The sequence below is a fragment of the Chroicocephalus ridibundus genome, chromosome 3, assembly GCF_963924245.1.
Source record: "Chroicocephalus ridibundus chromosome 3, bChrRid1.1, whole genome shotgun sequence".
In the NCBI taxonomy this organism is placed as follows: domain Eukaryota; kingdom Metazoa; phylum Chordata; class Aves; order Charadriiformes; family Laridae; genus Chroicocephalus; species Chroicocephalus ridibundus.
Window position 1 is genome coordinate 79,834,272 of NC_086286.1, and position 23,073 is coordinate 79,857,344.

At 38.3% G+C, this 23,073-nt stretch overlaps 1 protein-coding gene across 1 annotated transcript in view; it reads left to right on the forward strand.

Moving 5' to 3' along the window:
• Positions 1-23,073, forward strand: part of PDSS2 (decaprenyl diphosphate synthase subunit 2) — a 120,771-nt gene that overhangs the window by 27,825 nt on the left and 69,873 nt on the right. Inside the window, exon 2 of the mRNA XM_063329845.1 lies at positions 22,138-22,269. Within this exon, the coding sequence (XP_063185915.1) occupies positions 22,138-22,269 (132 nt within the window). The remainder of the gene's footprint in view (positions 1-22,137; positions 22,270-23,073) is intronic.

Sequence of the window (23,073 nt, forward strand, 5' to 3'; positions counted from 1 at the left end):
GGACTTTTCTTTTGATTTCATGTGAGAGGCACAAGAAGTAGTGATGGACCTCAGTCAGTTACTTCCCAGGGTTACTATAAGAAAAGAATGCAATTTTAAGAGTTAATTAACATTTCTTACTTTCACTATTTTCTAGTGTGCAATGTTTTTTCCCTTCCCTGCGCGCTTGATGGAATCATTTTGACTGTAAAACTTAATTGGCTTAATGCAGTTTGGCATGACTGCCACCTTTTCCAAGATGAGATAGGAGCCTGCCTCTTCAGTGCTGCTTCAGCAGCCAACCTCCTCCTCCTCCTCCTCCTCCTCCATTCGCAGCTTATGCAGGGCTAGGCTGTTTCTGGAGAAGGAGTTGGTGATTGTTAATCCACCTACATGTAACCTCAGCCACAAGAGTAGCTTCAGTGGGTGCTGTGACCTGTGGCACAGCCGCCAGCGTAGTTCTGTCCTCTATGTTTTGCCTTCCTTTCAGTCCTGTCACCCCTCCTTGGGCTGTAAGAGTAAGGACAGGAGCTTTAGCATGTGTGGCAGGAACTGCTGCAGTGAGGAGGAGCAAGGTTAATAGCAGCATGGTGTGGGCGAGAAAAGGGGATGTTGGGAGCCAGCACTGCTGCAGGATGCACTGGAGAAAGGTCAGTGAGAGAGTAGCCCAGAGCTCTGGTCTAACAACAGAAACTGCCAAGATTGTGTTTTACAGCACCCTCCAAGAAGTCTCTGTAGCCTAGATTAAGAAGTTGTTAACTGTAAACTGTATTGTATTCTTTCTTAAGGATTGAGGATAGAGGTGACAGAAAACAATTCTAACTTCTAAAATAAAACAGTAATAATAATTTTTAAAAAAATCAATTAGGCACTGAGTCACATTCCCCAGAACACCTTATTGGTATTGATGGCAATGCTACCTTTATTACACACCAGACATATATGTTCCATTGTGTATACGATGCTGCATTAGCTATGATTCTTTTATTAGGTGTAGATTGTGTTGGGAGAGATCTAATTTGAGTTGCTGTGTGCTTTACTATGTATCATTTACAAGGACAGTATCCTGGTGACGTCTAGTTAAATAAGTTGTTCCTCTCCCTTCCCCTCTACTTCGCCTTTCAAGATAACTCTGTGTGAATTTTTTTTTGTTTAAAAAAAAAAAAACAAACAAAAAAAAGAGTAAATAGTAAGATACGTGGCTGGACCTTCACCATTCAGGAAATGCTGATGTTGTGTTTGTAGTCTTGTGTATATATTCTTGGAGTATTCATTGTATCCTCTCAAATGAAAGAGTAAAATGCAACAGATGTTTTTGGTTTTCTTTTTAGCTGCAGACTAATGGTAGGATTGTGGCAGATCCCCAAGAATAAGAGAGTGTACCAGAAGCACCATGTCCATGCTATTTGAGATAAGAGCTCATTTTCTTTTATTAATGGTACTTTATCCTTTAGTTAAATCAGTCCTGCAAAGAAGTACAATCATACAGCCTTCAGCACTCTGTTAGAGTTACAGGATGCAGCTACTCAGCAAAATTGGAAGGAAATACAAGGTTAGCAAGGGAGTGCTTGTTCCCATCTCTGTTCATCTCATAAGTTACATAGAAAACTTCCCTAAAAGGAGAGATAATTCTAAGAGACTGACAGAAGAACTTCAATTGCACAGTCCTAAAACTGGGAAGTTAGTATTCACTACAAACCATTTTTCACATGAAACTGATGGAATATCATGGTCAAAGGAAGAATTAAAGTCCCAGGACAAGTTCTTTTTGCATTAGCACATTGTATATTTACTACAGGGAATAAGAGAATATAATGCAAGAGTAAAACTCTATTCTGAATATGTTCATGGGTGCTATTGCATTTGAATATAACAGGCATAATCTATGTAGATATAAAAGTACTGCATAATTTCTGTACGATGAAAAAGGGAAATTATTTGAAAAGAATAGTTTAAGTCATCAGAGTCTGACATTTCGATAGCTTTGGATATACCTGGAATTACAGTTTATTTATGTTACTTATCGTTTATACCAGCTAACTTGGATTTTTTGCTTGATGCAGTGTCTCAAATGCTCTCCTTAGAGCTAAATTGAAGTGTTACAAATTCCTAAGTCTTTGTTTTTGTGGATTTTGAAGTTATGTTTGGTAAATTAGATGCAGCATCATTGACTGACAAAAAAGAATGTAGATGTTCCATGTTTAAGTGTTATCTTATATAAATGCTTGAAAAAACTTCAAATTACTGACAGCCTGCTATCCCACGGATACACTTCTTGTATTATTTTACAGAAAGAATGTTTTAAAATGTTGTGTTTTGATTCTTCTGCAAGCGTAATAGGCCTGATAAGACTAGAACACCAGTACTACAAAATCGTTGTCACATGTGATAGAAAGAACTTGCAAATATAAGTTAAAGACAGTGGGATATTTGGCTTATTTTAATGTGGAGTCTTTGAAAGAGTGATTGTCATAATACATGAATGTGCATGGGAGCCCTGGTCAAGGACAGTACATTCTAGTAAATTTAATATTAAAGTTAGCAGATAAAACACTAAGAATTAGCATGTCTGTCCTCCCTTTTATTGCCTAGAAGAAGCATTTACATTAAATCACGACATTGTCATTCAAGTCTCCAGATGGCATTAGCAATGTCCTCTGACACAGTCACCAAATTTCTGTCTAATATGAAGACTGAATACACTGTTTTTATTCTTTTATCAAAATAGGCTCCGTGGAGTCAATTCTAAAAAGGTCAATAAGGGGAGCTAATTAAACTTTACTTGTTGAGAGTTTGCACCAGGATTGACATTTTCTATATACAGTCTATTAACATTTACAAGTTCTTATTTTTAGATTTCTGACTTATCTATAACTTTCAGATGCACCCTTGACAGTTGAATTATCATTTTCAGTCATTAAATCTAGAGAATAAGAATCTGATTACTTAAAGACTACAAACCTTGATTTGATCTCAAGTTCTGCTCAATGAATATGACTAGTAATTACTGTTGTCTTTAAATTTAGTTAGCATGCGTCGTTCTAGATCCTGCTATAGTGTTAAAGTGCCCTCAGAAGTTGCTGTGTTTTCAAAGCAGTGATTTCAGTATGTGAACAGAAAGGACTTCTCGTGAATGGGTGTTTCTGTATGTATTTGCAGTGTTTCAGAATGTGAAATACTTCTGCTTATAAACATCATTCTCTCTGTATTTTTGCTCTGTGTAAGTTAGTGAAACCATGTAGCCGTCTCTGTGAGATAGCAGGCTGTCAGTAATTTGAAGTTTATTCTGTGTCCAAGATGGGCAAAACTAAGGCTCTCACCAAAGATGTTATTGTTGAGAGTTATCCTGCTTATTGAGAAGTGTCACCGTGGTACTGTCATTCTGTTTTGTAGCATAAAAGTGTATTTCTGTAGAGAGGACAGTTGTCTTCCAAAAGCGTGCAAATCCCAAAGTGGACCTGAAGGATCACATTTGATTTTTATCTGCTTCATTCACTCTATTACTCCTGGTCCTGAAAGAAAAGGAACCCAGACTCATAACTGATTTCAAAGTTTTGGGGTTTGTTTTGTGGGGTTATTTTTGGGGTTTTTTTGGGGGGTTTTTTTGGGTTTTGGTTTTTTTTTTTGTTGTGGCTTGCTAGCAAGAGCCTGCCCTTCTCTAGTTTATAATGTGGTGAAAGTGGAAGTAAGTCGGGGAGCTTGTTGATGCTGAGGAGGGCACTGCCTGGTCTCTGCTCTACTGACGCAGCAAAGCTCTTGCAAGTTTGCTTTTGGAGTGAAGCACATTTGGAGTGTGCAAATAACTTGTTTTGTTCTTTCAGTTTTTAAAATTTGGGAAAATTAAGGAGGCTGGTAAGCATAAAATCTAGAAGAAAGTTTGCTGTAGTGTTATCAGACTATAATTAAAGTTGTACTTCAGTACTTTTTTAGTGTTTTGGGGATTGAACTGAAAGCTTGCCTAGCAGGTTGGATGGAGAAGTCAGACTAGCCTCAATACATATTGATGGCCTTTCTTCATCACTGGCTTTTGCAGATTTATCTGGATAATTATCCAAGTTATAAAAAACAGTATGTGTGTTCTTGGGTGGTTTTTTTCCTTCTTAGAGGTTGAATAATGTTTGTGGCAGGAGGTGGTGGATCCAGGATTGTCTTGCACATAGGCATCTCTCCTGAGGCTTGGCTATTAAGGAACAGTGTAGATGGGCAGGAGTGCATATACAGACTTTTTTTCTGAATTATGTCTTCCCTCTGGGTCAGACTGTTCATTGTGTCTGGAGATTTTTGTACAGTTTCTACTTTTTTTCCAAAGTGTTTTCATTTTCCTCACAGCAGGGTTGCATGTCTCTGCAGAAATTTGTCATGAGAGGGAAGACCCCTATGATTTTTATTTTTTCTTGAGGAACAAGTAGCCAAGATAGAGTAAAACACAGGAACAAATACTGGTTTTTAGGGGAGAATCCAATTTCTTCGTTTTCTACCTTTTCTTTATTTCTTACCATTGCCACGTCACCGCGATACTAATTGCAGCACAATACTAATTGCATTTAATTTGAGAAACCTCGGGATCCACTGTGGCTGGCCTCATCCGTGGAAAGGAGACATCTGAGCACAAACACAGAGGCACCAAAAGGTTCTAGTGTTCTAGCTGGCTACCCTGTAGTCTGGTGAAGAGAGAAACTAAAGTCTCTGAATTTTTTTTGGAATGTCACCTAACAATGCTAAAAACAGTATTTGCCAACTGGAAGAAGCAAAGTTGATAGGTAAAGAAAATTGTTGAGAATACTGTGTATTAGAATTGTAGTGGTACTGTTGTTTTTTGTTTGTTGGTTTTTTGTTTGTTTTTGGTTTTTTTTTTTTAAAGCTCTAGTGTGTAATTCCAGTGACATGCTTCTTAGATATCTATACATTTTTCATTTACATTTTGACATTTAAATTTACATCGGATTATGATCCTGTAATTTTACAGCTCATCTTACATACGCTTTTTTCAATGGCAAATTGAAATCACAGATGAAGTGTGCTTAACTTGAGTAACGAAGAAAAAAAATGTTTAGTGGGATGGGGGAAAAAAAAAGCCATAGCACACAAACATATTCCTTGGCTGCAAGCTTGTATGTGCAAATTAGGCTCACTTATGAGAACGACCTTTTTCTTTTTTTCTTGTGCTAACAAATCCCAAGGAAAGTGCATATGGTTCCTCAAAGTATTAAAATGTATCCCGCTGTTGGCATGGTAGGGAAGATAGTTTGTAATACTCGAGAACTTGCCAGCAAACTGCAGTAAAAGTATAACTGGACTATTGGATTTTTGGTGAAAGTTTAGCAAGCTTGCTAGAAGTACTTTGACTACGATCCAAAGTTCTATCCTTCAGATGTAAGATAATACAGGAGGAAAAAAAAAAGTTCTTTGTTTATCTCTTTTGTCATGCTCAGTCTTTTAATTTTTTAAAAAATACGTTATTTTTGTAAGTCATGTATCTTGGAAGCGTTTTCTGCTGAAGTATTTCCCCTAATATTTGTCTTGTAAAAGAAACTTAATAATTACATATCTATACATTAGAGATAATAAACAGCACTATTTTATACAGCGTAGTGGTAAGAAAATTTTATTTGAATGCACGGTATTGTTTTGACTAAAGACAGCCAAATAGAAGAATAGAGCAGACTGGCACTCATCATAAATTTAAAATCTTGAGTATGCAATCTTAGTGCTTTTTTTTCCCCCAGAGTGAAATTGCGTAGAGAGTATTTCATTCATCACATCAAGCTTAAGCTCCTTAATTAATCGGATGATTGTATGTGTACGTAGTACAAAATGGCTATTTCTAAAATCTTATAGAGTGATGTAGAAATTGAAGTGAGAGTTTCAAGGCTGTTCAGTTGTGCCGAGATGGTAGCTCTCCTCAAATCATTCAGATTTACTTACAGGAACATTTGTAGTTGCACGTCATAAGCAGAATGTAGTTAGCATCATAGTAGTGATTAATCAGGGCGCATCAGGCAATGTGTACATTGGATTTTCTCTTTTCCACTGTCTCATGTGAACTAAATGAGGTCAGGCGTAGTTGTTTAGCTGAAGTAACAGCTGGAGAACTGGAGAAGGGAAAACCAATGTTAACAGGTAACTTGTTAACTTGTTTCTGCAAGTCAGCACTCTACTAAAATTGACAGAGTATCATTTGGGAAAAACTGTTTCATAGAAGCTGCTAAATTTAGGGTGAAAGTTTAAAAAGATCCTGAAAAGTGAGATTTGATTTTTGTGTGATTTTTTTCTGCAGACAAGATGTAGCACTGCCAGTTCTGTGCAATAGTCATTCCAGGTTTTCTGGAACATTTTTGGTTTTTCAGAAGGTGGTGGTGATTTGTCTGAGATGCTTCCCCCCCCCGCCGAATGTTGTGTTTTAACTTTTTGAATGTATTGTTAGAGATAATCCTGAAATGGTATTTGTATTTCATTCCAGTGGTGACTTATATAACCAAAAATATAAAAGATGAAATAATGAAATACTGGAATTTGTGGTTTTTTCATAATTTTATCTGGTGATTTTTAATTTATCTTTTTTCTCCTGGAATGTCAGTACACTTGAGAGAATAAAAAGCCTGGGAATCATAATTGTCATAATTGTCACTGAGTTATATCTTTACATGGGTTCCTTTGGCCATTAGCAATAGTAAGAGTTTGCTTTTGGTGTAACTAAAGAATATTTGAAATAAATGTAGAATTACTTTCATAAGCATTTGACATTTTTTGTCAGTAGAGTGTTGTTGGTTTGGATATTGTTACATTGTACGGCTGCAAACAGCGTTTTGTTGATCTTTGTTCCAGACAATATAGAAACCGTTTTTCTTTTTTTAGGACAAACGTTTAGATATTTTTATGGCAATGTTGAATTGCAGTTTGCATGAATGAAAATATTAAGCAGAAACATTCTTTCATATTTTTAAAGAAGAAATAGGTATTCTTCAAAATAAGCTGGACTTCCTGTAGCAATTTGAGTTTACATTTTGCATGTAACACAAATTCTATCATAATTTGTCTAAAATTAAGCTACTGCTGAAAATGCCAGTCTGGTTTCTGGTTATGAGTTACTGTGAATGGAAACTTTAAGTGTTGTGAGCTACGTGGCAAGATGTGTGCCAGGTTAGAATAAAATATCAGGTACACCTGGAAAATCTACATAGTTTTATAAATCGTGTTAAAAAAAAAAAAAACCAACAAAAAAACCCAACCAAACAAAAAACCAACCAAAGACAACACACAAAAAACCCCCAAAACACACAACAATAACCAAAAACCACAAACCACATTAGTTCTCTGCTTGCATGTCACAGACAAAGGTTTCTTTCTTCTTATTCCCACTCCACTTTGTCTCAGCCAAGGTTTAATATCAGTGCTGTATTCCTTTGTCAGAGCCTGGCATTTCATTTTTATTTGCCTCGGTATCTCTTGGAGTCAGGATCAGATCAGTGACTTAAATTTCTTTCCTTGTGACTCTTAATTCTGGGGTAGTTTTGCTACTGGCAGCTTTGCCTTGAGCTCTCTTCAGGTTTCCCTTGGTGGGGGACCTTGGAAAATATTTATTTTCAGATTGCCTGAAGAAGATTCCTCTATTTTCACCTTTCCCATTATGATGTTTGTCTTGGAAACTTTTCCACAGTTGCCTGACTTGTAGAGTGAATAACAGTTTTCCTTGTATGTAGGCACCTGAAGTGGTAGATACGTTTCTTTGAAGCAAATTGACAAGTCTGGCATGTCATTCATTTTTCATTTCGTTCTTGTTTCTACTCCAAGACTGACATTTTTAGTAAGGTGCCCTCCTTTCTGGCACCTTTTTGGCTGTTCTGGAGTCACACTTTTTTCCCCCTCTGTTAGCAGTGCTGCTTTCCACTTGCTTGCTGTGCAGTCAAGGTTGCACCACTGGGGACAAATGAGGTTCCTGCTTCACATTCCAGCATTGATTCCTCTTGCCAGGTTTTTCTCGTGGACTCCAGTAATTCCTACAGGCTACGTTCCTTAACTTTGCCCTGCAGATTCTGGCACCAGGCAGTCCAGGAAAAATTGAGGCGGTCAGTACCACCAACGCCTTTCTTGAATAACTACATAACTTTAGTACAGAAGCTCCATCTCTTCTTTATTTGTGTTGGTGTACTGTTTTGAAATTGTGGTTGCTTTTTCGTATTAAGTTTCATGTAAATAAAGCAGTCGGTGTGAGGGCTGGGTTGTCTTACGTTACATGTGAAGCCTAGAATCCTTTTGACTGATACAAAACATGTTTTTGCCTTTCACTCCCCACCCCATTCCAAATTTGGTGTTCTTCTGTATATTCACCAAACTGAAGTTCAGGACCTTCACACAATGCTTGCTCTGGTTTGCCACCCCTTTTAAAAGGGATCTTTTAAATTGAAGTCTCATTTGTTTGGAATGCAAGTTAAAGGTTTTACCCCTACCTGTGTACCTCCAGCTACCTTTTTAGCTTTAGTTCCATTTTCTGTTTGTTCTTAAGTGTTTTTTTTTCTTGTGCAAGAGAGGCCATGCTTACTGCAGTCCTGTTAATATTAAAGTCCAAATAATTTCTTCTTTTAGCCTCTGTCAGCTGTATAAATTTTAGATTTTTCAAAAACAATCTTAAAACATTTAGAGAAAAATAAATAGGTAAGCCATAGGCGGTGAAAGAGAAGATGGAAAAAAAAAAAACAAACTTGAACTCAATAGCCGTCCTGTTTAGGATCACTTTACTGAATCACTCTGGACCTGCCATTCCCGCGCAGTTTAACCCAGATACCTGCGTTGCACTCATTCAAGGAAGAATGGGATTAAATATTGTGTCGTCTTTATTCCCTTCCATCGGTTGTCTGTGCACATTGATTTCCCTGATCATTCTCTTCTTGAGGCTAAACAGCCCCAGCTCTCTCAACCTCTCCCCTATGTGAAATATTTCAGTCAACTAAACATCTTTGTGGCCACTCACACCAGTGTATCTGTGTCTGCTGTACTGGGGACCCCAGACCTGATCTCACTAGGGCTGAGTAGAGGGGAAGGATCACCTCCCTCAGCCTGCTGGCAATGCTCTGCCCGATGCTGCCCAGGAGGCTGTTGGCCACCTTTTCTGCAAGGGCACGTTTGCCAGCTCATGTTCATCTTGGTGTTCACTGGGACCCCAGAGGTCCTTCTCTGCAAAGCTATTTGCTCCTCTAACCTCTATACTGGTGCCTGGGGCTATTCCTCCCCAGGTGCAGGACTTTGCATTTACCTTTGTGGGATTTCCTGAGATTTCTGTTTGATCATTTCTCCAGCCTGTCCACATCCCTTTGAATGGCAGAACAACCCTCTGGTGTGTTAGTCACTGGTCCCAGGTTTGTATTGTCTGCAAACTCGCTGAGCGTGCACTCTGTTTTATCATCCAGGACATTAATGAAGATATTAAACAGTATTAGCCCCAGTATCAACCTCTGGGCTACACCGCTAATCACTGACCTACAGCTGGATTTCATGCAGCTGATTGTAAACCTTTGAACCCATCTGTTCAGCTGGTTTCCAGTCCACCTCATTGTCCACTTACTCATACTTCATCAGTTTGTCTACGGGGATGTTACTGGAGACGGCGTTGAAAGGACGTTAAGGCTTCTCCCAAATAAAAGGTGGCAGGACCAGTAGCCCAGCTGAAGTGCTTCTGCAGCATGAGGAGCAGAAAACTGTGATGTAGTCCTCATCACTGAAACGTGGTGGGATGACTCACGCGACTGGGATGCTGCACTAGATGACATTTCTGTCTCCTTTGTGTATATTGAATGCTTGTTATCCTCTTTATCTTTGCCAAACATATACACATCTTCACTACTTCACACTTTTCCTAAATGTATTATTGGTTATTTTATGAAGTTGAGTGGGTTTATGAAGTTTGAGAGATTTTTAGGTTGTGTGGGGATATTTTTGCTGATTTTTGCTGATTTTTGCTGATTAATCAGTTACCATGCTGATTAATGGTAACTGCTGTGTATACTGGTAGCAGATTGGATAGGAGAAAACCTGGAAATGTGTATTTGGGGGAAAGAAAACATAACTGTTTTAGGTAATACGTTTGTCCTTGAGGTGGTATTGTTCAGAGGAAAACTCACCAGACTTTACAAATTCTCCATAGTTTATTTTTCTTAACTATTTTGTGGGGACTTTATGTGCAAGCATTGATTGAAACTGGAAAATAGCATGAATTTCAGTGGGAGGGGAGTTGGATCAGAATTACTGATATTTTTAATAGTTTGATAAAGTAATTTGTAATCTTGTTAGAATACAGGTGATGCTTTGATCTAAAATGTGTAATTTGGACTCCCGACATGCAGTCAGTAAACCCAATGGGAGTTTTTCTTCTGCCTTTCTTTTTTTTTTTTTTTTTTTCCTCTCCAATTTATGTCATGAGACCTATTACCTGAAACACTGGAGGAATAAGTTGAATGCAATGTCAGGAACCTATGTTAGCTTGTACTGCTAGTTGTTAGTGCTTCAAACTTGTCCAGGGAGGTACCAAATCAGATTCTCTCGATGCTTCCAGACATCTTTAAAACAAGAACACTTGCACATGGTGTAACATAGCTACAATTGAAAGATTAAAATGCAACAAATCACCTGCAAGAGTAGCCTTTGCTTATTATGACATAATCACGGTGAGTTTACAGGGTGCTGCATCTTCTCTGAATAATTCCAAATGTAATACAACAAAAACGTAATTCTAAAGCACATTTTAATACCAGTAGGTGTAAATATAGTCACATTTCTATTTCCTGTTCGAATTCATTATTTTAATCCCTGTCAGATTCATATTTGTGGTAGTAATGTACCCTGCATGGCAAGTGCTGAGAAAACATTTATAAGAAGCTTTGCCAAAGAAATCTGACTGTATAGACTACAGTGACTTTACTGTTGAGAATCTTCATGTGTTTATGGAAAAAAAGGTACTAGTTAAGCATGTCTGATTTGTAGATTTTGTTGCTCAAATACCTAAGTTTCTTAATAACTCTAATACATGAGATAGAGCAGTACAGCAGTTCTATTGATATGCTGGCAAAGAAGCAAACATGACCGGTCTTTACCATCTGTTTATAATGCTATATAAAGAAGACCTTACTGGTTGCCATGGAAACTAGCATTTCCAAAACCACAAGTGTTTGCTTAAAATCTCAAGCCTTCTAAAGTCTTGTCTTTTCTGAGGGAAGAAGAATAGAAAATCTCTAAAGTTTTCCAGTGATTTTTTTTTTCCCCCCCAACAGTTGCTTCGCTGTAAAATGCTTTCAGCATTTTTGCGCTCTATCTTGTTTCATGACTTCATAAATTTAAAGCATGCCTCCGGTAACTTAATGAGCTTATTTGATGCTTAGCAATGGAAAAGGGATAAGATATTTGTTGTGGTTTGCATTTATCTTTGTAAAAGGAGGTTTTTCTGTTTAGAGAAACTTGCCTGATTGTGATATTGACAGAGTGGAGCGAAAACTATGGAATTTGGGCAGAGGTCACATTGAAAATTCAACTTACCTGAGTATAAACCCAGATTCATCTTAATTATCAGTGTCAGCCACCTGGGTTTCACTGAGAAAAGACTCTCTGGAATCAGTAATCTAGAGAAAAACATCAAAATGAAGATTATACGGGTAAGAGTTATGGTCTAGATTTGTCTGTATTCTCCATTATTGGCTTAACATTGATTTTTTTCCTTGAAATAAACCCTTGAAAGGCCCTCAGTGTGTAGTATTTAGAAGTATATACATTTGTCTTAGTGTCTGGAAGTATTTATATTTCTTCCCATTTGTGACCATATGTACATATTGCTGCCTTGCATTCTGTCCTAATTCTCCACTGTGTTTTAAGGTATTTTTTTTTTCCTCACCAGTTTATGAAAGGTTTCTGCTGTGTATAACCACTTAACTTCAGTAGGTAGTGAGAAATCTGTAGAGTCTTTAGAAGAGGTGCTGCATTTGGACTAAAGGTGCTGGTTGATTTTCAGCCACTTAAAACAATTTCTTTTTCTTTCTATTTAAAAGGACAATCTGTGTTTACAGGACTTTTAGTGTGTATTTGGCTTAAGCTACTTACTTTAAGTGAAAACAATTCATCGAAGCACAGAACTTGGAAGGCCTTTTTCACTACTAGTACAGAGCCTTCAATGTTTTTAAGGAATAAAAATTTGTAATAAATTAATCTGAATAATGCTGAAGATCAGTTAAGTTATTGTTTAGAAATATTGTTGAGTACAGAAGGTTAAAAGAACTTTTTAGATCATTCTGTAATGACAATACATATCCTAACATTTTTGCCTTTTTGTGCTTCATCCATTTGTAAAACATGCTGTGAGCACTTTCAGTACGAGATAATGGCCAGGAGTTGACCTATTTCATTGTTGCATTTCCCTAGTAGAGTTTATTTAATGCAAAATACATTTTTATGACAGGCTTTACAATTACAATATTGCTGAAGTGACACTGGACCTCCAGAGGTGTCTGAATTCGTTAGCCTCGTGAAGCTAATCATATTTCTGTCATTCACAGAACTCTTCAAAAAATATTTGTATTGCTTAGCAGAATATTCCTGCGTCCGAGAGAGACTGTTTTCAAAAAGGTAGTCTTGTGCTTCAGTAGACCTGTTGATATTGGTCGACAGTGGGGTGCTAGACCTCCCACAAAGCTTAAATAAAGTAAATATTGATGGAGAAATCAGACATACAAAAATTAGGCTTCTGTCTAAGTATTTGTGGTTAGAAAAATAAGGGTGCCAGACCTGAAAGCTACTGCTGGTCAAAGTAATTGCACTCAGACACTAACTGCATTTTTTAGTGTTAGCTTGCCTGCTATCCACGCTGCATTCCAAGATCAAGTCAAACACTGACCAGGAAAAACAGCAGAGACTGGCAGTTGGTTTAAAAATACATTTTGGTGGTTTGTTTTCTGTGTGGTGTCTTCAGTGTCACCCTTAAGGTAGTCCTTTTTGCCCTGCCCCAACCACTCATGAGATCTGATGGCTGGAGGGGAGAATTATTAAAATATATATTAAAATATATATTTCTGAATAATCAATATCTTTGAGATGTCTGAATATAGCTACCCTTTATTTTTGTAGTGCTTTTTTTTTCCATGTCCATAGTAGGCTGTTTTCAGATCTTAAATGACCATGCAACCAAGCTGTTTTGAAAATTTAGTTTCAAACTGTTGCTGTGCGTCTTCATTCAAGTGAAAAAGTTGGTGGTTCCCTTCTTACCAAGCAACGCTTTTTTCTCTTTGTCCTCAGCTGGTCATAAGTTTTGCAGAAAAATGGGAATTTAGAATGTTTTTGTTTGTTCTTTTTTTCACAGCAGGTCCTCCCATTGATCCTAGGGGATAACCTGTTCTAAAGGAAGTAAGTACATCAAAAAACGTGTAAAATAATGTGCAACTATGTAGGTGATCTTCATGACCCCGGTTCAAATAACCTCTGCTTTTGGGAAACCCAGTAAATCTGGTAGTAGTAAGATAGTAGACTGATATGAGTGTCTAAATGGGATTCTACAGGCTCTAAGGACAACTTCATTATTTTTTTTTTTTTCTTTCAAGAATTTGAAGGCTGTCTTGATTTCTAGGAGCTGTAAATGCTCAAGTACAATGAACTTCAAGTAACCAAGGCCATGTATCAGTATTTGCTTTGCACCTGCCCAAAAACCTTTCTTAAAGTTTCTTAAAACTTTCTTGAAGTTTCTTAAACTTCATCTTTATAATGAGATTTGATTTTTTTGTGAGATCTTTTGTGATCGTTGCCGTGTTTAAAAGGCGGTTGGAATTTTCTTCTTGAAAATACTACAATAGGGGGATATATATACTTAAAGCCTGAAGAAATAGGTACGTGTAGCAACTCCAGAAAGAGATCAGTCTCTCTTCTGGTCTTGAAGGGTGCTCTGACTTTTCCTAGAAATCCTTCAAACAGTTATGTCTTAGGACTTTCTCTTATAATAAATTAGTTCTGGGAATGTTGCGATTGACCCCAAGTTCTGCATGCCTCCTGACATTCTAAGCGCAGTTTTCTAAGCTCCCAGTCCCTGTGAAGATCACATCTAATAAGCAATGGAGTGATAGAACTTTTCTTAACTGAAAGTCAAAAATTCCATGCAATATTTCTCCTTCTAAGAAAAACAGCTATTTTCTATTCTCATGGAGACGCTCAGGTTGGAAAGGACCTTAGGAGTTCTCCAGGAGCTTCCTGCTCTAGAAGGTATGCGCCTGCAACCTTCTTCTCAGATAAAGCAACTAAGATATTCTTTGTTATTTTTCTACTCAGTTTGTGAAGACTATATTTAATAGTTTTAAGACACACCTTATGTGGATTTCTGGGACACTTGAGTACCTTAGGTTCATACAAGCTATATTTTAAATGTATGGTTGAGTGATCTTTAGTTGCTCTCCCCAGATGAGTAAGTGTCTGAAACTTCATAAACGCAAAAAAAGTTACCCAAATCTGTAAAGTCCTTTGCATCCCGAAAAATGTTGTGGCTTTTGTGGAACTGGGCATTTTGTGGTCTGTTTTTCACTGAAGGCCTCAGTTGCGATTTGTGAAGTATTCTTAAGACTGCTAGCCAAATGGAAGCACAGATACAACATTGTCTGTATAAGTTATTCGGCGACTGTGCCTATAGAGGTGCAGCTGTGAACCCATAATTTTCAGGCAAGTGCTTTCTTAGCAGGCCACAACCATTCTTCTTTTGCATATGATTAAATTACCATCTTGGCTTAGCCTTAACTATCCAACCATCACACCATGTGGTGGTTGAAGTTATGCAAAAGTTGCTTTGTATCATAAGTGAAGGCCATGCTACTTCTAAATTGCCTTTTTTATTATTTTGGGGGTCTTTGGATGAAGAGCCAGTGCAGTGACAGGCCTCTGTCTTCTTCACACCAGTCCTTTTTGGGTTTTGTCTGTGAAATCCTGTGTTTCTGTGTGGTTGGCTTCACAAAGCTACTGGGTTGAGACACCCCCCCGCCATTTGCTTAGAGGCAGGCGGAGCAGGAGTGCTGTTAGAAAGACCTCTCCTGTAACCTGCCAAAAGAGCACCTTCCTGCAAAGTGAGATGGGAACATCTATTCTCTCAGCCTGGCCTCTCCCATTACCCAGGTCTGCTCTTGCTGGATAAACCCTTTAATTGCTAGACAGCTACATAATGGTGATTATCACAACCCTGTTTTTCAGCTAAAGAAGTTCCCCCAGCCCCAAAACTTATTTTCCGTATCCAAAGAGATGTTTAGTTGTCCAAGCCCAGGAATAAGTTCCTGAAATGCACGTGTTTTCATCTGCAGCCTCCAGTGGGCTTTTAAGTTGAGATCGCTCATGGATTTCAGAGCATCCCTCCTTCTGTAATTTCCTGTCAGCTGGATATTTAATTGGAATGCCATTTTTAAATTTTGTTCTCCCCATGTGAAGTAAGTTTATCTTCTCCCTTGCTGAACTGTGCTCAAAACACGTGTCATGACAAGGCTGAGCCCCGGCTACAAATCTGGCCATGGATGTTGAAATGGACCAGGGTTTTTAATGTGTTTTGAAGATACGTTGTGCAGAAGAGTATTTAAGATATACTTGAAACTTGGGTAGCAGGTGAAAATAAGTCACTATAGACTGCTATACATACAGATAGCATACACCAAATATATAAAATTGAATGCTCTGAGTGTTTAAATGTATGCATGTTTGAGTGTGATCATATGGTCATATGGTGAATCCTATGATTCAGTTAAGTGCATCCATAATATAGTGGCTTAACATCCATTTAAAAAATGAGTATGTCAGAGAGTTTTCTCTTATTTACTTCTGACAAGTCATTAATAAAGCAAATTGGATAAAAGCCCCGAGGCTGGTAGAACTCTTGCATTTCTAATAAGGAAGCCGACAGTGTTGCCAAATAGCTCCATGCCTTACCTCTAGTGATAGATATAGAATTGTCAGTTATAATTAATTTTGAAAAAGTGTTGGTTTTTTTCAAATCTACCTGCACCTGTAACCATGAGCGCATCCTGATCACTCTTCTACATTGAGCAAAATAGATGTTACTTTCCCGAGATGATACAGTTTTAAAACTGTGTTTATACTGTCACATCTGGGATTGTCAGTTTGAATAGAAGGGTTTCTTTTTCAGAACAGTTTATATTTCAGCCTAAAACTAGCCTGTGTTCTCAATGACATTATCCTAGGCTTATAAATCTTCTTCATCAGCATAATTGATTTTGGTTGTGTTACAGACTTTCCCAGCTGCTTTTTATTAGAGCTGTGTGAACAGGTGATTATTTTTTTTTTCCCCTCCTTTTGTTTGACATCTGAAGTGGGAAGGCAGAGGAATGGCTAGTCACCACCCCGTATCTCTCCCTGCTTTCCTTCCCCTTGTAGCTAAACAGAGCTCGTGTATAACCTGAAACAAAATGATTGATCTTATCAGTGGGACACCTTCAATAAAATGCATGGAAAGGATGCAAAATCACCAGTGGAGGTGAGGAGCACAGTGGTCTGTTCACTTCAGCCCCTGCCAGCAGGCCAGTGGCTAGTAGAGCACACACCTGGGCAATGGTGGAGGGGCTCCTGCTGGCCTGCCAGGGTAATGGATGAAAGGGCTGCAAATCCAGCAGCTCTCGTCTGCTTCAGTCATGAGCAGAACCTTTGGGAAATACTAAAACCATTTGACTAAACATTTAACAACCCCTTTTTGGCCCTTTTGAAATACCTTAGAATCATAGAATTGCCTGGGTTGGAAGGGACCTTTCAGATCATCTAGTCCAACCATCAACCTGACTCTGACAAAAAACATCACTAAACCATATCTCTAACTCAACCACTTCCCTGGGCAGCCTGTTCTAATGCTTGATGACCCTTTCAGTATAAAAATTTTTCCTAAACCTCCCCTGGTGCAACTTGAGGCCCTTTCCTCTTGTCCTATTGCCTGGTACTTGGGAGAAGAGACTGAGTCCCACCTCGCTACACCCTCTTTTCAGGTAGTTGTAGAGAGAGATGTGATCTCCCCTCAGCCTCCTCTTCTCCAGGATAAACAACCCCGGTTCCCTCAGCTGCGCCTCATAAGACTTGTTCTCCAGACCCCTCACCAGGTTTGTTGTCCTTCTGTGGACCCGCTCCAGCACCTCAATGTCTTTTTTGTGGTGAGGGGCCCAAAACTGGACACAGTACTCAGGGTGGGGCCTCACCAGTGCCGAATACAGGAGGACCATCGCTTCCCTGCTTCTACTCACCACACTGTTCCTGTCATATCTGCTTTGGTGGGAAGTTTGTTCTGCATTCTTAGCGGTTAAATTTGAACTAGCACTACTACCCTTAAGTATACTGTCTTCTGCTACACCCACTTGCAGAGTCAGTTGACTTCACAGCTGCCTGGGCTTTTTTTTTCTTTTTTAAACTCCCATTTGGTACCATTAAATTTCCCTCACGTCCATCTCTTCCTTACAGTAACTGTTGTATTTGCCATATTTCCTCTCTATTGTTTAATTTCAGGGTTTAATTTAATGAAAAAAGTGGTAGAGAACATTAGCTATTTTTGTCTTATGCGAATAATTTAAAATCTTTGCAGTATGTAAATAAGATTGCTCAAAACTACGAATGGTGCTTGCAATAAATAGTAGATTTTATACTTTTTTTTTGTAATGCAAGTGTAAATTACCGATGGAGTTAAACCTGACAATTATTGAAGGTGAATATTTTAACTGCAACGTCTACTGAAATGGCTGCACATGTGGAGAAATACACAAAGCCTCAAGTGAAATGCTCGTGTTTGCTTGATTTATTCTCTGCAGCAACCGAACTCTGGTAGTAGGAGGTGTAATTTGCAGCACATTAGCTATTAGCCAGTGTCATTGCTTGAGTGGGTGGTGTGAGTCTCTTGTGCCTGTACAGTGTCGTACCGCGCATGTCTCAGAGCTGGGCGCTTCTCCCCGGTGCTCCAAGATGAATTTTTTTGTGAACGCTGTTCTGTGTTTAAAACCGTGAATCTGCTAGTTTTCAAATGGGTTCTTCTGTCACACAGATAATATCTAGAGTAAATGCCTTCCCTCCCTTCCCCAAATTCTTAATGTTTTGCAAAAGTGAATTGTGGAAGTGTTTGACTTTCCTACCTTTTTTGCTATGCAATCCCCTGAGGATGAAGTATGTAATTTGCGAGATACCCAGCCTGTAACTTAGAGCAATGAAAATTATGTTAATGTTTCTTTCTTGGGTACCCTATGCGTGTACTTGTGGTGTACGTGTTGGGAAAACAGAGGTTTTCCAAAAGAGTTTCAGCTTGATGCATCTTTTTTTTTTTTTTTTTTTGTATGCACAATTTCACTTGGGTTGCTTTAGTTCACTTTTTTCCCTAGAGGCACCTGTCTCCTGCCACATACCCATCAAGACTAATTGCACCATCTGGAAGACTTTTGTGTAGCTGTTCCTTGTGCGGAATATCTCTTGGGAGCTTAATTCAGAATGTGAATGTGACCCCTGAAGCCATGTCAAGTAGCTGCAGTAGTTTCCAGTGTCTAAAGGATGATGACCGTAGGCTTTATTTGTTTCAAGTCTAATGCGGTTTGCTTTAGCCTGGATATGTTACATGTCAGTAACACAACTTCAGTCACGTTTTGAATGGAATTAGACTTTGACTACTGGTTTGGTAATTCATAGAAAATCCTGTCTGAAATTACATCCAAACCATATGTAACATATAGGCTATATGATTAGGTGTAGAAATGACAGACCTGTTGCTCCTTATTATTACGCTATTTGATTTTTATGTCCTGTTCTTCCCCCCTCCACCCACAGCTGCACTTCCCATTAATCGTTTTCTGCTAAGAATGCAAGGCATCTGTTGCTAGTGCTGTTGCAACCCCCCTGAACAGCACTGAACGCTTGTTTTTGTTATTGCTACGAAAGTGATGGAGTATTTTCAGCACGGGTAATTTTCTGCTTCTGTTCGTCACCTAGTCTGAATCAGGTAGAAGTACTGTAGTGCTTCACTTCTACTGGTGTCTGTCTAGGCAGGGGCTTATTTAAAGGCCAGTGCTTTATAATCCTCCGGTGAACACCTTCCTACTCCTGTAATGTCCTGTCCCTTGGCAAGCTGTAGAGTACAGTAGGGCATGATTGTTAAAAGTATCGCCATAATTTGCAGTATTTTGGTTTTTTTGTTTTTTTTTAAAAAGGTGTTATTAATTTCTTATGGGATCCTGCATTTAGTAAGGTACTCTGACTCTAACAGCATATGTATGTGGAAAGAAACAATTTTTTTCCTAAAACCACTTTTCTTTAAAAATGATGGAGTTGTAAATAGTGTTGAGGAAATATAGTTGTATTTAGTTGCGTCATCTGTGTAACTCGTGTGGTCGAGAGTAATGTGGTCAACTGAAGTTCAAGCCAGATAAGTACTTACACCACCACAAACAATTAACGAATTCTGTGTACAGGATGCATACACGCTATATATTATTAATCATATGTATTTTCTGTTTTTTCCTGGGCAGTTTAATGTTCTTTGTGGCTCTGACTTTGGAAATCTATGGATTTTTTTTTAAGTTTTAATTTAAGTTGTAACTGTCTTGGCTGCATTCTGTAAACTGTATTTTGGAACCTGGTAAGAGAAGTGGGGGGTTTTGTGTGCTTGGTGAGAATAAAGGTATGCAAGTTATAAATTTACAGAATGCTGAAGGCAAGCAGCTGTCCCTTCATGCTTAAAATACCTCACTTACATGTACCTGGTAAACAAAATAAAGGTGCACATTGCAGGCCCACAGCGTGTGCTCTTGGGAAGAGATCTGAGCTGTGCAATCTTTCCTGGATTTGAGCGGTTGGGAAGTACTGGGGGACTGATATTAAAAAAAAAAAAAAAAAAAAAAAAAATCTGCTCTGGGAAGTTATATAATATCTTCCTTTCACTGGTTTTTATGCTGTTTTAGTCAGGATTGTGGTGTTGTGGGCATTGTTTGGTGGGTTTTTTTTGTGGTGGGGTTTTTTTATTATTGTTTTTTAAGCTCTTTGAGGATGGAAGAAGTGAGAGCTGGCGGCTCTGTGGCATGGTTTCTCCTCAAGAAGTTATGTTTGAATCTCACGTGCTAAAATCTGTGCTGAGTCTCTTCCACGAAGATGTTGATTCCTCATGTTTTCTTAATTTTGAGAAACGTTTTAATTGGTTTATTTTAAGATAGCCAGCAAGGTAATGTGTTAATTGCTATTTGCATTTTACTGCTCTGTTAAGAGAGACTACCATTTAATTGCGTTATTGCAGATTAAGATGGGTGGATAGTGCTTGCTTTTGGCTAAATTTCGGCTTTGATTGTAATCGTTTGGTACCCACTTGGTTCTTAAAACCTCAACTTTGGTTCAGCTAACCAAACTCTGTTACTGGCTGAGGCCGTGCACACTCGTTCACTCTTTTGAAAATTTAGCAGATGTTGATAACTTCTCTAACACCACAGCTGCCCACGTTGCTGAGAGTTGGGTGTAGTGCCATCAGGCTCGGTACACCCCACCCCTACCTTGTCCTGGGGGGGCCAGCTGGTCTGCAGGGGTGGCAAATGGGATGTGGGCGTGTTAGAAGGGACACAGAACAAAAAGCCATGTTCCTGTTTGGCTCATCGGGCCCTACCAGAGCTAGAAATGTTGTGGGTTGTGGTAAAAAGCTGTATTGGCCATACTGGCCTCCTCTTATGTTAATTGTTAGTGGTGTTTATAGGCTGTAGCTACACTGAGTGTGAGCTCAGAGCTTCTCTGGAGGGGGAAGTATCAGCCTGGAAGCAGTGCAGGTGTGAAGGTCAAGCCCAGTAGTTGTCTAGCACCAGAACCTGCTCGTTCTCCTCCTAGACCTTTGAGACATGTCGTTTGCGCCGTTTCCCCATCACTGTAGGGAAGGTTGTAAAGACTCAGGAAGTCAAGATTTTTTTTTTGCACAGGACCTTTCACACAGAAGGGTGCTATTTAAATGCTTTCTTTTTTTAATGTTTATGTGTCTGTGTAAATGAAATAGCATACTGAAGATATTCTTGTGTTGTGAAGTGGTGTAAATGTATTGAAAAAAATTCAAATGAAACTTTAAGGTTGCATCTACTGTTCTCTATTCAAACATACTTCCAAGATCAACATCGTAGACTTTCATTCAGATGTTTTAAAGACAGTTCTATTTTGATTTCCTTCAGTTATTAGGACTAAAATGATACTCTGGAATAAAATGAGTTGAAGTGCTTAGTAATCAATGATGTAGTTCTTCATATGATTTATTTAACAAATATCTAGATGATATCAGAGATGTGGGGTCTTATTTATTGGAAATTCGTTTACAAATTTAGTAGCATCTGGAATATATTATCCTTTATTCTACCTATTTAGCCTGAACATAGGAAGTGGAAGGCAGCTTAACAAGGACAGGAGGAATGCAACTGGAGACATTGGAGTCAAAAAGGAAGGCTAAGTTTGCTTTAAAACAAGTTAATTTCTGAGATGGTTTATCTAAGTGGTCATTTAGCATTGCTTTCAACAGGTATGTTTTTGGAGGCAGTTTCCTTCTGACCCCAAATTTAAAGGTGTAGCATTTGAAACAGTTGTTTAAAACAGCCCATGTTACTACTTCAGATATCTCTTATTTCATGTTTTTCATCAGTTCTGCAAAGTCTTTTCCTAATATGCTTAGTCATGTTGTATGTATTGTGCGGTCTGTTCTTAACCTCTCTGATCTAAATAGTCTTCTGTTTATAGTTTTCTGTTTTCTTCCAGCAGATTATAGATTCTGGTTGTACCTTGCCACCTTTCCCTTTCTTCTCTTGAAGTACCAGGCTTCTTTTGGCTTTTTTTTCATACTTCAAACAACAAACTGAAAGCTCTTATGTTCCTGTTACAGTAGATCACATTGAATTATTCTGCAATACTCCTGACGTGAAATGCAGGATATAAGCTGCTCCTTGGAAATAAACAAGATTTAATCAGAAATACCTGCCTACTGCAATAGTAGTATTTAATTGTGTCATGTAAAGGATGACAAAAGATCATGATTAATAATTGCAGCTTATTTCCATGCAAACGTGAATATTAAAGACTTGACAAAATAATGGCAGCCTGATTTCCGAGTCTTTCTTTCCACTTTGGTATGACCAGTGAAAATGGATTGTGAAAACATGGGGTTTTTTTCTTTTCTTTTTGCAGGGGTTTTGTGTACGATAGCCGAAATAATTTACAGATGCGAGGTTTGGTCATACTGCTTATTTCCAAAGCTGCTGGACCCAGCACGGCAGAACTCTCTTTCCAGCACAACATGGTCAGTGGAATTTATTCCAGGTACGTAGTAAGTTTCTTTAGCAAGATGCACCAAGGTACGTTTGATGGGCAACTTCATGGTGGTATCAAAGCATCTTAAGTGGCCTGCTCAGCTGTCAAGGAAAATCAGTACTTTCCTAATCACAAAACTTTGTTCCTCAAGCTTATTATAAGCTTTCCACAGTGAAAACCGTTTCCTACTCTTTGTATAGCTCTTATAATATCCACACCTATATCTTCATTGTGGCTTTTGGACACAACCAAATTAAAAACGTTTGAATCAAGATAGTTATTTGAAAGTTTATGTCAAGAGGCAGTTGGAATAAAAAAAGTAAAGAAGCTAGAAAATATTTTTAATAGAGCGTTTTCATTTTGAGTTATTCAAGTGTTACTTGGGTACACCTACTTACTAGAAATTTCAGAGTCAGATTGCCAGTCTTGTGAAATACCAGCTGGTTTCACTGAGCATGTAAGTTTTGCTATAGTCCCCTTGAAGGATATTTTCTCATGAAACAGCAGTGTAGAATAAAGTTTTTACCTCCCACGTGTCACTGCAGAATTACTGAGCCTACCAATAAGGTTCCTCAGGCTCTCACTGAGATAATTCAGCTTCATCAAGTTCCTAAATATTTTTCTGCGTATTTAAACTAAATTGCTTAATGCCAGTAACAACAGCGATAAAAATAGTGGTTGCTCTCCTTTGCGTATTTGCCAGTTAACTGTTCCACTGAAGTGAGATTTGGTTGAAAAACGGTAATATATGAAATTTTGAAATCCTTTTGAAAAATTATGAATGTTCCTTGGTTGAGGAAACAGACTCCCGTA